The 18,384-nt window shown below is 45.7% G+C and overlaps 1 protein-coding gene across 17 annotated transcripts in view; it reads left to right on the top strand.

Annotated features, from left to right (window-relative positions):
- Positions 1-18,384, top strand: part of WWOX (WW domain containing oxidoreductase) — a 969,209-nt gene that overhangs the window by 271,983 nt on the left and 678,842 nt on the right. For all 17 annotated transcript variants that reach the window (XR_014805385.1, XR_014805386.1, XM_021097054.2 and 14 more), the window contains one exon: positions 13,248-13,433. Coding sequence is in view for 15 of the 17 variants with exons in the window: in XM_021097054.2 (XP_020952713.2) it covers positions 13,248-13,433 (186 nt within the window). In the remaining 2 variants the exon portion in view is untranslated. The remainder of the gene's footprint in view (positions 1-13,247; positions 13,434-18,384) is intronic.

The raw sequence follows: 18,384 nt of genomic DNA, 5'->3' as shown, positions 1-18,384 counted from the left end.
GGCAGCTGTGGCTCTCCTCCCCTATTGCCATCCCCCAGCCCTCCCCGTCGACCAGGTCCCCCTTGATTTATGGCTGTGGCTACTATAGTCTCTGGGCTCCTTGTAGAGTTTGCTAAACTCCAGTTTCGCCTCCCAAGACTCCGTCCACATCCCAAGTGCATTTCTGAAGGACGTGACCATGATTCATTTGGCAACGGAACGAATGGGAATTTGCCAAGAGGGACTTGGGTTAATTGGCATTTTCCAGTCACCGCGGGAGCTGTGTTCCTGTGAGGTGACCAGGTTATGAGCTTATATTCTTGCGCCCCCAGCCTCCTATCTTTCTTGTGCTTATCACCAATTGTCCATTTTATTAAATGTCACCAGGAGCTGAGCACAGGGCAGTACAGTCCTAAGCGGAGAGGTCAGGAGAGCCATGGAGACAAGGGGACGCTCACAGCAGAGTCAGCCCTGCATCTGAGGCCACGCGTCTGTTGGTTTACGTGCTGTTGGCGGCTTAATTATCACATCGATTTTTTTTTTTTTTCCTATAAAGCCCTCCTGGAAGAAGGTGTGGGCACATTCCTGTGTTCCTCCTGCCCCCACTCAGCATCAGTGAGGGTGAGATCTTGCTGCTGGGACTGCACGTCATAGGGAGGGTGGGAAAACACAAGATAGCGGACCCGAGGCGGAAATTGAAGGGAATGGTGAAACCTGAGTGTTTCTGTTTTCCGTTAGGCACATACATGTACTGATGTTCTGGAATTCACTGTAAGAAGTTGTAAATGGTGCATGAAATGAAAAATTCCTAGTGTTCTCCTGGGAATACAGCCAGCCCTCTGCTCTTTTCCTGCTGATGGGTTCAGCTCATTTTCTCTTTTCCAACTTAAAACAACAACAACAAGTGTGGCTGGGTTATCTTGACAGCAGAATCCGCTCTGCATTAATTGTTATTTTAATATTTGATCGTGTCCTCATGTGCTTGAAGGATGTGGTCCTTTAAAATTGAGCAGCACAGACGCTGGACGGTCACAACCAGCTTTATTTCTTTGCGTGTTTCTTCAGGATCTTACCTCGCAGAGATAGTGAATAAGGACATGGGAAGCAATATATAGGCATTTCATAAATGTGGGAGACAATTATATACACATTTTATATCTGAATTATCGATGGATGTCGTGTCCGCAAAGTATAGCCCAAGATCCAGGGAACAGGCTGCTGAGAAAAGAAAATGGACTGTTTTTTAGGCACTGACTCTCTCGGGGCATTTTCCATTTTTCCTCGAGTTCTCACGGCTATCAGACCAGGCGGGTATTATCCTTTCCTTTTACCATTATTTTCATTGTGAGTTTGAGATGCTAATATATTTTTCCAGTCCCTTACAGCAAATAAGCATTGTTGAAAATTGCCTGCGTACCACGTAAGATCACCCAGAGTTTTTCCAGTGGCGTTGCACGCTGCATGTGGGGCAGATGCGGTTGATGGATTACGCATGTGTCAGGAACCTTCCCTGGCTCGGGGCGGCTCTAGAAGAGAATGCCTCTTTCAGGTTTAGGCTCCCATCCAGGAGTTCAAGATAAACCAGCCCTAGTTATTGAAGCAGGGGCCACCTCGAAATTCTATAATCATTTTCTTCCTCTTCCTTTTCTGGGAGAAAAAGGACCAATGAATACCAGCTAAGACTGTGAAAAACAGTTACTTTGGGGATTTGGGGTCCTTAAGCCCTTTCTGTTGAGTTTCAGAGTGTTTCCAAGTAGTACAAATTCTTGCAACTCACTTGAGAAGTGCCCTCAGATGGTGTGACATCCTGTTTCAAGGAGAAATTGGAACGTATTTCCCTGTTCATAACATTCCACTTAGCTCACTCTTTTGCTGTGTCTGAACGGGAATCCCCCCAAAGTTACACTTGTGCTAACATTCTGCGGGGTGTTTATTTAACCTGTAAGGGTCCGTCTCGTTTTGGGGGAGCGTGTTATGGTTCACTTTACCAACCTTCGTTGTAAATGACCCCATGATGGTGGCTGTTGCTCCTAGGAGCATATTTTATTTAATTAAGTACTTGGTTAATTAGTCTTTGAGCTGTGCTTGTGGCATGTGGAAGTTCAGGAGCAAGGGTGGAACCCCCACCACCGCAGTGACTCGAGCCACTGCAGTGACAACACCGGATCTTCAGTCCACTGCACCACAAGAGACCTCCTCACAGGCTCTTTTAAAATGCCCTACTTACCTCTCACAGGGGAAACTGTGTGTCTGACTCTTAGGTTCCTTGAGTCACAGTGCACCGGTCTTGTCTCCAAAGCAAAAGAAGTGCTGTTGATCAACTAGAACAAATCCACTTTTCTCCGTGTTCTTCTGCCATCTTTGATATATTGTAAAAATTTGGCTGTATAATGGCTTATCCTGATGTCACTGGGAAAGTAGCATTGACTCAGATGTTTGCATTTGAGTGCATGCATACATAAGGCTTCCGTCTTACCACATGCAACACCCTGGGCAAACAAGGACCTCTCTTCTCACGGACAACAGTTATTGTCTCCGGCAGAAGCAGCCTATGTCCATTCAGACTGTCTCCTGCAGTTGAAAATGTCACGATATGTAGGAGTGGGCACATCCCTGAAGGAACTGAAGGCCCGGCTCCTGGGAGATGCTGTGCCTCGAGAGCTGATGGTCCCTTGACAAGGGACGCTTGAGACGAGACGTCCTGGAGTTGGGTTGTTGCAGTTACTGTCGAGCACTGAGGGTGGCCGGCACTGTTGAGATGGACTGTGGGTGTTTGTAGAGGGTGCAGATGGGATCCTGGGAGCTTGGTGCCTTGGTGGCGATTGGAAGGCCCCAGAACGTGGGCATCAAGTGTTGCTTGAGTTTCGGCTAGATGCAGCCCTTCCGTGTTAATCACCTGTGCTAGGGGCTTTGCGGAGATGCAGAGGTGGCTGCGGCCAGGTTGGTGTGGTTCACGTGCACTTACAGCGGCCGAGCGGCCGTCCGGGGTGTGCTCCGTGCCGTCAGAAGCACACAGCACACTCTTGTTGTCCTCCTCCTTTAGGGGTGGGGGTGGGCCCTCGGTGTGAAGAAGTCCCTGGGCCAGTGATCGAACCAGAGCTTCAGCAGCAATGATAATGGATTCTTAACTCCCCTCCCATTTTTTATTTATAGTCTATGTAAAATACACCCTTTGGTTTGTACAGTTTGGTTTTTTTTTTTGGTCTTTTTGTCTTTTCTAGGGCTGCTCCCACGGCATATGGAGGTTCCCAGGCTAGGGGTCCAATCGGAGCTGTAGCCACCAGTCTACGCCAGAGCCACAGCAACGCGGGATCTGAGCCGCGTCTGCAACCTACACCACAGCTCACAGCAACACTGGATCCTTAACCCACTGAGCAAGGCCAGGGATCGAACCCGCAACCTCATGGTTCCTAGTCGGATTCGTTAACCACTGCGCCACGACGGGAACCCCCTGGTTTGTACAGTTCTTCAGTTGTGACTCACACCCTGACATAGAGTCCACATTGAGTGAGAACTCAAGATAGAGAAGGGGTCCGTTACTGCCTCCATTTCCCCTGAGCCCCTTTGAAGTAAACCCCTGAGACCAAGCCTTTGGCGACCACTGATTTTTTTTTTTTCCCTGTCCCTAAAGTTTTGCCTTTTCTAGAATTTACATAAATAGCAGAATTCCATATGTAGCTTTTTGAGTTTGGCTTCTCTCCTGATGCATGTATTAGTTATCTTCTGCTCTTAAATTACCCCCAAAACTTAGTGACTTAAAACAGCAAACATTTATCCCTTCTCTCTATTAGTTTTCTATTACTGTTGTAATAAATTACCACAAATGTATTGGCTGAAAACAACACGTATCTGGAGTGCAGGAATAAATGTTCCCACTAGCTTTATATAACATAATAAAGATGTAATAATATTACAGATAAATCTGCTAATTTGCTAGATAGAAAATCGTATTTCAATTTTGGCTCTAGTGGAGTTGAACATGCTAAATCTTGTAGTGGTTATTGGTAATCTAGTTTTGTACATCTTTCTAATGTCTTCATCTTTTTTTCCGTTAGACCCTTAGAACGTGTTTAATTTGGTCTCAGTGTCCCTGACGAGTCAATTACGAGGGAAGTCAGGTGGCACAGCCAGTTATGGGTATGGCAGTGACCAGAGCTAAAGGCAGAGGAACCAGAAACATGGACTTAACACTAGTTATCTTAGCGTGAGTTCCCCGGAGACCCAGCCTGGGGCCAGGATGTTTGTTCAAATGATCACCGGGGGCTGTGCTTTCAGAAGAAGGATGAGGGACCCAGCTCTGAGTCACTCCTAGACTAGCTTCTGCCCAACCCCACGGGGAGCCATGGAGGAGTTCTCCTGGTTGGAGGAGCATTGGGCCTGGGACACGGCTCTGCAGCTGTGTCAGTCAGGGATGCTTTTCTGGAGAGATCCATGCCCTTGGCAGCGGAGATTGGAGATTGTGGGACCTGTAGATGATCTTGACAGGACCTTGCACAACTCACTCCATTGGAAACGTAGGGGCCTGTAGGGATGAGAGATACTGGCACCGAATAGCCATAGAGATGGTGGGAGAAGATGAGGTAGCAGGTGTTTCCCTACGTGTTTATCACAGGTGACCAGCTGGAGGGTATCACCCATTGCAAAAACAAGGACGTCGGGGGTGGGAGGAAGCCCGGGGAGAGCCGATGATGAGTTCAGGTTTGCGGCAGGAAGCGATGGGATTCCTGAACGCGGGAGGGATGTGGGGGCTGTTCTGAAGTTGGCCTTCCTGGAGTTCTTGTTGGGAGCACCGGGCTGGATGGCATTGCTCTGGGGAGTGATGTTAGACTGAATCAAAGGAGCTTGGAAGTGGGATTCTGAGTAGAAGAGGAGGAGCTGGAGGAGACAGAAGCTTGAGGAAGTGGTGGCATTAGGAGGAGGTCCAGGAGGGGACTGTATCTCAGAAGCCAAGATAGCAAAGAGGGCCAGGAATCAGGGAGGAGCCGGGTCCTCTGGGGCAAAGGAGTCTAGTTTCAGCCAAAGGGGGCTGGTTGGATAAAGACATTGGGAAGCCACTGCTTGCCAGGCGGCTTTGAGAGACTCAGGGGCAGAATTCACTCAGCTTGCTGATAAGTGAGTTTGGGGCGAGGAAAGAGATGATGAGTGGGAGGCGGATATTTCAAAACCATGGTCTATAAATGTGAAGAGAGAGGCTTCGTGCCACGTGGAAGAGTCCCGATGTCCAGCATCCATGTCTTTCTCTTTCCAGTCCTCTGTCCTGTCTGTCTGCTTTTCTTCCACGTTGTCTTATCCACGCTTGTAATTTTCTCCTAACTGTTGGTCAGAAAAATAGGACACGCTTGGTAGGCAGCAAGAATGAGCCAGTGGAAGGGGAGAGATTGAAGAGGCCAGAGAGGAGATTGTCAGTGGACGGCACCCCTGCGGACTGTGCGTCCGAAACCAAATAAGGTTTTATGTTACTGATACTAAATAAGAAAAAGAAAAAGGAAAAACAGAGGACAGTGGGACAAAAACTTGGAGATGAGCTCTCTGAAGACAGTGAGTGACCATCTTTGGGCTTGGACCCCTTTCCCCGCGTTACCACCAGTCATTGATCGTTCTAGTAGGAACTGTCACGTAGGTCTCCTTTGGCCATGAGGCTAAGTCCATTGTCACTCTTGAAACGCCACCCTCCTTACCATGGAACAGTTGTTCTCTGGAGAGTAGCAGGTAGTGTCGCTCTGTTCCACCGTCATCCCCAGCCTCGGGTCCACTCGGCAGAGAAGTCCGAGGCCTTTCTCCGTGGGGGTGTCAGAGCCTCCTGGAGCAAGCACGCCCTCGCCACTCGGATCTTCGCTTCTGTACACACGGAAGACCACCTTTCCATCCCCCCTCATCCCTTTCTGATCAGGATCCATCAAAGAGGAAGAAAAGGCAGTCTGTGAAAATGCTGACTAATAGCATGCACTTTGCAATTGGCATGATACTATTTTTGTTTCCCTTCCGTCTTTATAGTTTGAACTTTGCTTTTGACAGTCTGTAAATATTCATCATCTTGGAGCCTTTTGAATTGCAGTGGCTTTTAGTCAAAAGTGAGCAAAATGTGCCATTTGAATAATAATAACCTCATTAAAGTGAGGTGAAAGGAATTCTTTTCCTTTTGTACAAGCCAATTAAGTGTCTTTACAATTAAAAAAAAAAAGTCTAGCACTTTATAGTTTCATATTCCATAAGCCTGTTTTTAATTAACAGAGGTAACAAGTTTTAGGTACACGGTCCATGTTTTGCCTCTGGTGTTGTGCAATTAACAGTAATGAAGGGGATTACAATTTGGGGAAAGAGGAGCGGGTTTCTCAGGTCCTCTGTGGGTTCCTGCCTCCAGGCCAAGGTCTTTGGTAACAAGCTTCTTGGCTTCGTGCAGATTGCATTTTCTTGAGACAATGTGCCTGCGAAGAGGGAGGCAGCTACAAGGAGGAGTTGTTACTGAGAGGGAAGGTGCCCACGTTACAAATGCTCAGCCTGTTTTAAAGATAAGGGCCCACGGCACAAAATCCACTTGGGAGAATTTTGTTTTCCCTTGTGGGTAAAAGGGGAAGGTATAGAGACAAAGAGAATAATGCCCACTGAATCTGCCAGGTGCCATGCATGATGCTAGGGATGTGCTCAGGACGGCATTCGGTGGGGTGTGGGCTGCTGTTCTCTGTTTACAGGTATGTTTAAGAACGTGGCTGAGGAGTTCCCGTCGTGGCGCAGTGGTTAACGAATCCGACTAGGAACCATGAGGTTGCGGGTCCCTGCCCTTGCTCAGTGGGTTAACGATCCGGCGTTGCCATGAGCTGTGGTGTAGGTTGCAGACGCGGCTCGGATCCCTCGTTGCTGTGGCTCTGGCGTAGGCCGGTGGCTACAGCTCTGATTCGACCCCTAGCCTGGGAACCTCCATATGCCGAGGGAGCGGCCCAAGAAATAGCAACAACAACAACAACAAAAAAAGACAAAAAAAAAGACAAAAAAAAAAGAACGTGGCTGAGGGAGAATTTCTCTCAGCCCTTGATTGTGGCCATTCTAGGGGTTTTATCTAAGAAGGAGGGATTGTGTATTCTCTTTGAAGTCAGATGATCTTTTTGTTATTTTTTGTTCTTATTTATTTGCTTTTTTATTTTACGTGTCTCTAAAACTTACTCTGACCGTAGGAAATGTGCCTCTAATTGCCTGTTTTTCCTGTCTGTAAAATGGAGATAATCGGAGTTCCCGTTGTGGGTCAGCAGTTTAAGAACCCGACCTTGTCTCCATGAGGATGCAGGATCCACCCCCCTGGCCCCACTCACTGGGTTAAGGATCCAGCGTTGCTGCAAGCTGTGGCATGGCTTGGGTCCAGTGTTGCCGTGGCTGTGGCCCAGGCTGGCAGTTGCAGGTTCAACCTTAAAAAGAAAAAAAAAAAAAAAGAGAGAGAGAATAGTACATGTCAGCTAGGATTCTTATGGACACAAAGCTCTTAATAAGAGCTTAGGCCATATTTAATACTCAACAAAAGAAAAAAGTATTAACCACTCTGAAAATAGTAGACCGGATATTTGAGATGCAACCTAAGTCATATATTCACTTTCCCCCTTTCCCCCTCCTTCTCCCAAGATTTTTTGCACTGGTCCTGGCCTCACTACAAAACATGGATTATCCTGGCTACAAATGAGTAAGTTCTGCTTTGAACTGAAATACAGTCTGATGAATGTTGTAGGTATTCCAGATGTGTCTCAGCAATTTCACTCACCTCTTCAGAGAGTAATTGGGCTGTTGAGAGGCCCTTCGTTGACAGTTATAGTGGGCACCGTATTTGGAAAACAGATGATTCCCAACCAAACAGAACTGACCCCAACTACATCACCACTTTTAGGTTTTAGGTAGGAGATGAATTGGAAATAGATCAGAAACCAGAAAGAATGACAGTGTCCACGGAGACTTCCATTGCCCAGTGATAATGAGATTGATGTGAAAAATTTTTGGTAAAAAAAACAACAACAACAGTGGTTTAATTCTCTTTTCCCAGTTATAACATTAACTCATGCTTTCTACCTAGCATTTAAAGAAAAATTAATATCAGTTCTTTGAAAAGGCTTCCACAGAATAGAAAAGGGTGTACTTCTCAGCTGATTCCGTGAGACCAATATTGTCCTGATCCCAAACGCAGATAAAGACTTTGCAAGGAAAGAAATCTGCAGACCAGTATCACTTGTAAATGTAGAGGCAAAAACCTTTGATAAAATATTAGCAAACCAAATGTAGCAGTATGTATGGAGTATGTATCAGAGGGTTGAGGATCTGGCATTGTCACTGCTATGCCTCTGCTTACTCCTCTGGCTTAGGGTTGATCCCTGTCCCAGGAATTTCAAATGCTGTGGGCATGGCCAAAAAAAAAAAAAAAAAAAAAAGAAAAAAAAAGCAAATGGAGCAATATATAAAAAGGATGGGAATTTGGCACTTACACCATGGCTACGTGCGATTATATAAGGAATTCAAGGTTGGTTTAACATTTGAATATCAGTCAGTGTAATATGCCATATCAGGAATAAAAGATCACATCAGTAAATGCAGGAAAACATATGGAAAAGCCCAACATCCTTTCATGATGGGAACACACAACAAACTTTGTTTAGAAGGGCATTTCCTCAGCCTGATGAAGGGCACCTAGAAAATCCCCACAGCTAACCTCGTACTCAATGCTAAAAGATGGAATGTTCTTCCCTTATAATCAGGAAACAGGACAAGGTATTAGCGCCCTCACCACTTCCATTTAATAGTGTGCTGGAAGTTCTAGCTAAGGTCATTAGGCCACATATATATACACATACATACATATATTCAGGAAGGAAGAGGTAAAACTATCATTGGCGGATGAAATGATCTGAGATGCAGAAAATCCTAAGAAATTCACCTTAAAGTTATTAAAACTAAGAGGTGAGTTCACCAAGGTTGCAGGAAAAAAGGTCAGTATGCCAAAATCAATTGTATTTCTTTCTGTACACTAGTAATGAATAATCCCTAAATGAAATTAAGAAATCCGTTCTAATTGCAGTAGCATCAGAAAGAATAAAATACTTAGGAATAATTGTAACAAAAGATGTGATAAACTCATATTGTAGAAGCTATGACCTGTTGTGGAAGGAAGTTAAAAATGTACGTGACTAGGAAGACATCCCATCGCCTGAATCCCATATGATCCCATCAGGAGAGTGGAAAGACAAGCTAGAGAAGGCGGGAGGTACTTGGAAATTGTATATCTCAGAGTGGATTTGTACCCAAAATATACAAAGAACTTTATATTTCAGTAATAAGCAAGACAATTACCATTAAAACTTGACGCAGCATCTAATTGCATGAGAGATGTCTCTCCAAAAAAGAGACACAAGTTGGCAATAAATACATAAGAAGATGCTCAACATCATTAGTCATTAGGGAAATGCAAATAAAAATCACAATGAGACACCCCTTGCACTCAACTAGAGTGGATACAATTTTTAAAAAAAGACAGAAAATGACAAATAATGGGAAGGATATGGAGAAATTAGAATCATAATAGATTGCTGTTTAGAATGTAAAATGGTGCACCCACACTTGGAAAACAGTCTGGCAGTCCCTCAAAATGTTAAACATAGAATTTTTTGGTTTTTTTTATGGCTGCACCTGCAGCATATGAAGGTTCCCAGGCTGGGGTCGAATCAGAGCTGCAGCTGCTGGCCTACACCACAGCCGGATCTGAGCCGTGTCTGCAACCTGTGCGGCAGCTTGTGGCAACGCTGGCTCCTTAACCCACTGAGCAGTGCCGGGGGTCAAACCTACATCCTCACAGAGACAACGTTGGCTTCCTAGCCGGCCGAGGCACAACTCCAAAACGCAGAAATAACCGTATGATGCGGCACTTTCCCTTGTAGATACATCCTTAAGAGAAACGTGTCTTCACAAAACTTGTCAACAACCCTTTGTAGCAGCAATGTTCATCATAGCCCCAAAGTGAGAAAAAACCAAAATGCCTATCACCTGGCAAATGGTTAAAGGAAGAGTGATATTTTCATCCAGTGGAATAGTTTTTGACTTCAGAAGACGATCAGCTACTGGTACCTGCGAGGGTGGATGAGCTGTGGAAAGTTGATGCGGAGTGACAAGAGTCAGTCGCAGAAGCCCGCATGTGCTAGGATTCCATTGGCATGAACTGTCCACAAGAGGCAAGTGTGTCAGCTAGAAAGCAGATAAACCGTGGCCTGGGGATGGGAGTGGTTCGTGACTATTGATGGACATGAGGTTTCTTGGCGGGATGTGGAAAGGTAGTAAAATTAGAATGCGACGCTGCTCTGCTGGCACAGTTGTGAGTATACTAAAAACCACCGAATCGCACACTTTCCAGATGGTAACTTGAATGGTAGGTGAATCACTTCCCAATAATTTTTAAAGAAATTGATTCATGCTTATTGTGGAAAATCTAGAAAATGACAAAAACCAAGATATCCTGTACCTCCAGACCTCACATTCTAATGCACTTTCCATCTTGCTGATGGTACATATAAAAATATTTTTGGGTGGAGAAGGGATATAAATCACACATATAACATTTAATTTCCTGCTCTTTGAATTAATTTGGGAAAATGTGGGAACCTATGACTTGATCACTGCTGATGTATCTGTTCTTCCACTGTTGGATTTTATTTTATTTTATTTTTTTTTTGGTCTTTTTAGGGCTGCACCCATGGCATGTGGAAGTTCCAAGGGTAGCGGTGGTATCAGAGCTGTAGTTGCCAGTCTACGCCACAGCCACAGCAACGCAGGACCTGAGCCACATCTGCAACCTACAGCACAGCTCACGGTCGCACTGGATCCTTGACCCATTGAGTGAGGACAGGGATGAAACCCAACTCCTCATGGATACCGGTTGGGTTCGTTAGTGCTGAGCCACCCCGGAAGTGCTGCTGTTGGATTTTGAATTGCCTCTAGTTGATATACAATTTTATAATTTGACGTCATTTATATGTAACTAGTACTCATTCTAACACTTAAACGTGTATATAATTTTTGAGAATTAGGAATGAATCTTGGAGATGGTGTTAGATTGATAAGGCTGCTGTGACAACTGCCACAAATTTGGCGGCTTACAACAACAGAAATTTATAAGATCCTAGTCTGGAGGCTGCAAGTCTGAAATCAGGCCATCTGTGGGGTTTCTCCTGGAGACTAAGAGGGGACATCCTTCCATGCCTTTCTGCTGATGCATATTTTCAACTTAATATCCAGGGTGTGGAAAAATATAGTCTTACCAGCTTTGTGTGATATAATAAAAAATCATCTAAATAAATCTGCTTATTTAATAGTGAGTATCTCATGTTTTAAAGTTTAATTTTATTGACATTAATTGACTTACACTGTTGTATTAGTTTCAGGTGTTCAGCAACGTGAATCAGTCATACATACAAATATTTCCATGGATGTTACGGACTGTTGAGTAGATCCTGTAGTAAACAGGAGCATGTTAATTTTTGCTACTAGTAGAGTTGAACATGTTGACTCTTGTGCTGATTGTCTTGTAATTTAGTTTTATACATTTTAAAATGTCATTGTCAGTATTCCTGTGTGCGTATGTGTTATTATTGATTCGTACACGCTACTTACATAGTGAACATCTGAGTTCTTTATAGCATTGTGTCTATCTGCCATCCTTTCTTTTTTTTTCTTTAGATAACAGCTTATTTTCGCTTTCGGGTAGACTTGTCTTTGTTGTACACCAGTGTTTGTTTCCCAAAAACTCAAAGCTCTTTAGCTGCAGTCTTCCATGAGGGTGGAGCAAAATCAGACTGTTGCAATAGTGATAGGTCTATGAGAAGTTTGTATGAAAAGAATACTGAATTTTTTAAAATGAAAGGTGGGAAGTATTTAATTTCCTGTATTACACATTCCATACCGTATAAGAGCTCTGGGAGGAAACTATGCACCTTTGGTTTCCAGCCCTGTATTTTACGGGCAGGAATCAGAAACTCAGAAATTTTGGTGATTTGCTTCAAACTGGGGCAAAATGCCCATCTCTGAACTCTCAGTTCAGTGCCCTTGTAAAACCTCACTCTGTCTCTTTTATTTGTTTCATGTGTTAGCTTAAATTCCTGAAATGCCTTTTTTTTTTTTTTTTCCTACAAAGCATTTATTTAATGGCATTTTTTTCTTATTGTAAAGACAGGTCATGTTAATTATGGAAAAATGAAGAAATACAAATAAACTCAGAAAGAAGAACAATTTAAGACACTTTGAGTTCTCTCACCCTTAGAGATAGCTACTGTTAACATTGTTGTGTATGTGCTTCCTCATCATTATGTGTGTGAGAAAGAGATATTGTATCTTTTGTATATTTTGTTTTTTAACATGAACGTGTTACTTTTATTATTTTTATTATTTTAATGGGTGCATGGTATTCTGTTATAAACGTGTATTCCAATTCATTTAGTGATTCTCCAATTGCATGTTTAATTTACTTCTAATTTGTTGCTTTTATGTTGCAATTACAAACATTGTAGGTATCCTTGAATCTATTTATTTATTCAGTTCTTATTAGCACCTTAGGAGGATTTCCTCCAAGTACAATTTCTTTTTTAGGATTTAGGATTTTGATGGACATGAAAGGCTTACTCTTTTTTTAATTTCATTATGAAACAAATTAAATACATGCAAAAGAGGAAGAAAATCTAACAGACCTCCACTTACCTATCCGGAAGCTCATTTCGAAATGTAGATTTAATTTGACGTCTACAAGGAATATGTACAAACACTGTGTGCAGCTCTCTGTACTCAGAGCGCTTCCGCCTTAATAGGTTTTCCTTAGCATCTAGTAAGTGCTGCCTCTCGTGTTGGCATTGCCTGCTTTTTTCCTGAGACGTCACTTTAAGAACTGTTTTGATTTTATAGACGATGGAGCTGAGAATGGGATGAATTAATTAAGGAAGCACAGATTCAGTTAGGTGGTGGAACCTGGGGTCCAGTCATGGGGACCAGCTGATCCCACTTTGCCCAGTATGGTCCCAGTTCTAGCCCTCACAGTCCTCCATCTGAGGGACCTCCTGATCCCTGGCGGCCTGGCAGAATTGCCCACCCAGAGTCCAGGCCCATCCCGGTAGAATGGTCTCAGATGCGAGCCCCTGGGCCACCCTGTTTGCAGCTTCCCAGAATCTTGAGGTCGTGAGGAGTCGGTCATGCCTGGGGGAGCCTGCCGTATCCTAGGCTTTGGAATGTTTATATCGCTCAGTGTGGGATGTTTTCTTTTGCAGGTTGCTTCACGTGCTTGTGTGCAACGCAGCGGTTTTTGCTCTTCCCTGGAGCCTCACGAAGGATGGCCTGGAGACCACCTTCCAGGTCAACCACCTGGGGCACTTCTACCTGGTCCAGCTCCTCCAGGACGTCCTGTGCCGCTCAGCCCCAGCCCGGGTCGTGGTGGTCTCCTCGGAGTCACATAGGTGGGTTAGAATGTGGTGTTGTGTTCACACGCCCCTTTCCTGCCACCACTTAATGGACCCCCAAGGCTCCTTTTGGGGAAAATAATTTTCATTAGTCCTGCTCCAGAAAGGGTGTGCCCGACCTGGCTTACGGAATTTATCGAGGTCTCTTTTTGTGGTGGGGGGTAGTGTCGACAGCCAAGAAGATTGTTTTTATAACCATACTTCAAGCCCCTCATTGATTTTGCTTTGAGATGGAATAATAATTGATTAAATCTGAATGCCTGACCTTTATTGATTTGTCATTCAACAACTTCACCATCTCCCCAAGAAGAATGTGCAGTTATTCTTGCAGGAGAAACAATGCAATTAAAGGCTGCGAGATGAAATCCAATTGTTTTATAATGAGAAATTAGGGAATTCAATGCAGACATTAGCTGTGTAATTGTAGAAAGGGAAGTACTGTAGTTAGAACATATTAGAAATCTGGCCATGCCTCTTTTGGTTAAAATTTCAATTAAAACCTCAGATGGCACTTCTTTTCTATTACTATTCGGAGAATATTCCGTTGACTGCGAGGCGTTTGAAAATTTCCTCATAGTTTCAGCATATTTGTTTCGAGAGTTGGATAAACAACTGTTTCTCTGAAGAGAAGTACTGGGAGAAGATAAAGGGCTTGCCGGGTGGGGCCAGATTTAATACCTGTTGGGGAGATTTTCCTGATGTGGTGGGAAGCTTTCAGTCGCAGCAAAGTGGCGGGAGAAAAATAATGTGCGTGGACCTGGTTTTTCTCTCCCTCGTCTCCATCCTAAGTCCCGAGATGTTTTAGTGACCCAGAATGAAGCTTATTTTTTTAATCATGCTTCCAGAAAACGGAACCCCTGGGACTTGGAGGAGAGGGACCAGCCAAGGGTTAGCCTGAACCCTTTATCACTCCCACACACAGGGGCTTATGGTCTAAGTGACACACCACAGATAGATGGACTTGGACCGTTTGAAATTTATGACGGCTGAAATGAAAGGCAAACGCCGGTAATAACCCTCCCCCGCGTTCAGAGACAGGAAACATCTCATAAGGAGGTGGTAACGAAAATCTGGACGTCCTTATCTTTGCCCATCACACCGGGTTCCCGAAAGCAAGTGGAGTGGCCCTGCTCACCCGTGAGGGCGGCCGCCGTGGGGGCAGGGGCAGGAGAGGGGGTGCCAGAAGTAAATCTGCCAGCCCCAGTCGTTTGCCAGATGTGGAGGGCACCACGGGGTCTGCTTAACTGCGCTGGTGTTTAATGGGAGACTGTCCGCTGCTTGCTTCCCTTTGAATCTGTGTCTCAGGTGGTATTTCCGGTACCGTCTTGGTCCTCTCCTTCAGTGGGTGCAGCTCCCGGGTATCTGTATCTTCACTGTGTTTTAGTTGCCTTAGTTTCACTGACAAGATGGGTTGGAAGGTGGGTGCGCCTTGGTGTCTCCAATGAGACCCGCTTCAGTTTCTAGCTAAGGAAGGCCGTCCTGAACTGCACGTTCCCAGGCCTGCTCCTGTCCAGGCTTGGGCACTGGTGGTCTGCTTTCGGCTGGTCATTTACCATCATCTTCCCGGGGTGTCTTTACACGCTGCTAATTCCCCCAGGCTGGTTTGTTACGACACGGTACCGCCCCTGCGAGGCAACACCAATCCGGGGAAAACACTCACTCAACTGCTCAAGCACCCAGAGCCCTGAACCAGGCTGTCAAACAGAAGGGCTGCTAGCTAATTACCTCCATAAACCTTGGCGGAATCTCTTCCTGGGAGTCAAGACCCCCTGTTAGGGGAAAAATAAAGTCCTGTGTTTGCAGAAAATATTACACCAGACCGCCCCGAGGCAAAATATGCATTAGCCTCTCTGTATCTTCACTGTGTTTCAGTTACTTATCTCGAGTCTGAGCAAGAGAATTGAGTTTCTGCAGACCTAAAATCCATCATATTAAAATGAGGACTTCCTCGCTGTGAAAAAATTCTCAGATAACAATTAAAATAGAATGAAAAGAGCGGAGTGCTCGCCGAGCAGCTCTAAATGGCTGCAGCTGTGTTGGGTGCCAAGTTGCTACACGCACAGTCACACGCACAACCACACACCAGTCACACACACACACACAGAGCGTTTGATGCAAATTCAGTCTTCCTCTTTGAACATACTAGCTTCTGTCTCCACAGAATCCTAATTATTTTAGTTTGGAAATTTAAAAATCCTCAGTTTAAAAAAAAAAAAAGGAGCAGTGTACAGAGACATACACGCAAGCTAGAGTTCCCCCCCCGAGAGCCAATGGTAGTGTCCAGAGAGCAAATGTTAACATTTTAGGGTCACAGTAGGGGGATAACTTTATTAAGATGTTATTGTTTGGCTTTGTCCGTTTTTCAGCTTGAAAACAGAGTAGGCAGCCTTTGCAGAGTTGCTTTGCTGCCTCTTGAACAGGGAGGTGAACACTGTTGTTTTTCAGGAGGCCCGCCCTGCCCTGGCTCAGAGGAATCAAAGAGCCTTCCCCCTCCCTTCCTGGAAGACTGTCAATATAAGCTAATCAGGCTTTAAAAATGAGTTTGCCGCCCAGGAGATCAGCAGGCCAGGACTTCAGGGGTCTGCTTATCGGGGAGGGCTGCTTGCAGAGGGCGGACCTCCTGTGTGTAGCTCTGCTTCTCCATCTCAAAACCTTCCTGCAACTCGGTTCCATTGAATTTCTCATCTTGGTGGATTCCCCCCCCCCCCCTTGTTTCTGGGTTTGGGACGAGGCATGAACACCTGCTCTTAGGAGTTGAATCGACCCGGTGTTCCCAGGCATGAGATACTTTTGCATTGTTCTTAAAAACTTAGCAGGGTGACTTCCCTGGCGGCTCACTGGGTTAGGAACTGGTGTTGTCATTGCTCGGGTTCAGGTTGCTGCTGGGGTGCGGGTTTGATCCCAGCTCTCCCCACACCCACCCCCCAAAAAAACAAAGGAGAGAAATCATTCTAAACATTAGTAAGTGCCCCATGCACATATTCGTGAAGAACACAACGCAACTGAATCTGATGGTAAATTTTGCCTTTTGAGCCAACCTCGAAACAGAGCTTTTCGTCATAAGGGAAACTTGGCCCTTAGTTTGGAATTCCAAGCGCTCCGTCGGATTTCAGTTCTTTAATCCTGATTTAGTACCTGCTACATGTCGGACCCTGCTACGTGTCGTGCTAGGCAGCATACAAGGAGCTCGCTGTCCACCTCCCATGAGGTCACATTCCAGGGTTAGAAGCAAGTGAGGGAATGAAGTGCCATCTGTGTGATAAGGTCAGAGGCACAAGGTACAAAGATGGCTTGACTTGCTTTGTTGCTGATGTTGGAGGGGGGGTCGGTCCTTGAACGCTGGGGATGTTAGGGTTTGGGTCCTGCAAAGTGGATATGTAGTTGCCATGGAAACATGGATTTCCAGCTGCTTTCTTTGGCTTCTTTCACTCTCTCCCCCACTGCCACCCAAGCAGTGGGACAGTTCGTTAGGGAGAGCTTCTTGGAAGAAGTGGCACCTGATCTGGATTGGGCAAAACAAAAATGCTAAGAGAGGTGATGAGAGCAGAATGGCCGGCGAATGAAGGATGCGGTAGTCATCCTGTGCCTGTTAGGTATCGTCACATCCTTGATGCTCTCCTCTCCTCAGAGCAGGTGGAACTTCTGGGACACGGCCCACACCTTAGATCATTGCATTCCCAACTCAACAGTCCCTTTTTCTACAACGGCCTTTCTGTACCGGCTTGTCACTGTGGTGAAATAACGTTCAGAAATGCTGTACCTTCCCTGCTTGTGTAGGTTTTAATTCAGTGCCCCAGCTTCACTGTACAATAAGGGAAAAAAATGAATGTGGAACCAAATGGCATGTGTTCTTACGTGTCAGCACTGGCGCAGGGTGACAGGAAAGGGAAGTTGCCAGAGTGGATGCACGTCCACGCATAAGCCGCTTCCATCGGGATCCTCGCCCAGGCACACTGTTGGCAGTTGTGCAGCTTTGCAGACTCTGGTGGCACCAGTATCGAGTCAGACCTCTAAAATCCCAGAGTGAGGAGTTCCTGTTGTGGCTCAGCCGAAACGAATCTGACGAGTATCCGTGAGGATGCAGGTTTAGTCCCTGGCCCAGCTCAGTGGGTTAGGGATCCGGCATTGCTATGGGCTGTGGTATAGGTCGCAGACTCGGCTCCTATCTGGCGTTGCTGTGGCCGTGGTGTAGGCCGGCAGCTGTAGGTCTGATTCTAGCCCTTGCTTGGGAACCTCCACGTGCCACGGGCGGGGCCCCAGAAAACAAAACAAAAGCAATCCCAAAGTGCACTCGTTCCTCACGTCCGTGCTTGTACTTTGATTCTGGAAATTCGGTGGCTGTTGCCGTGGTGCATGTGTGTAGGGAATCACACCCAGGCTTTCGTCTGCATGACTGTCCAGCGGAGGGGCCGTCTTCCCGGAGCAGGATTTGTGGGCATCACAGGGACACCTACCGTCCCCGCCCCCTCCTCCCCAGCCATGGTCGTGTCAACCATAAGTTTTCAAATTTCCCACTCAGTTCCACTGCTCTAGACGATGAAGCTCAGAAGTCTGGGCTCCCCCTGTGCTCTGGGCACAGGAAAGCAGGCACCAGCAGTCAGCTTCCGGGTCTCGTTGCCATATCCATGCTGGCATTTCTGGCCATCAGCTTTGTTGATGACTTTAGCTCGGCAGTGTCATTTAACTCCAGAAATTGGATGTCACTGACTGCAGTCCTGGAGAAGGAATATTTAATTTCCATTAAAACGTGAATTTCATCTGCCCCTGTGATGCCTTTCTTGGTCGTAGCTCCACCTAACTGCTCACATTAAGGAACAACTAGATGATGCCATGATTTTCGTTTAGCCTCCTGCTTTCCTTTCCCACAGCCGTGGATCTCAAGTGCCCTCATTACGCTCGCTTCCTAACTCAGGGCACATGCCCAGGGTTGACTGAATGATGCAAACTC

The sequence above is a fragment of the Sus scrofa genome, chromosome 6 (genome assembly GCF_054392235.1).
Source record: "Sus scrofa isolate SSC_HxYL_T2T_F1_AM1 chromosome 6, Sscrofa_HxYL_maternal_Yorkshire_Landrace_v2.0, whole genome shotgun sequence".
Taxonomy (NCBI): Eukaryota; Metazoa; Chordata; class Mammalia; order Artiodactyla; family Suidae; genus Sus; species Sus scrofa.
The sequence above is the reverse complement of the archived record's forward strand: the minus strand, read 5'-3'. Positions and strand labels throughout refer to the sequence as shown.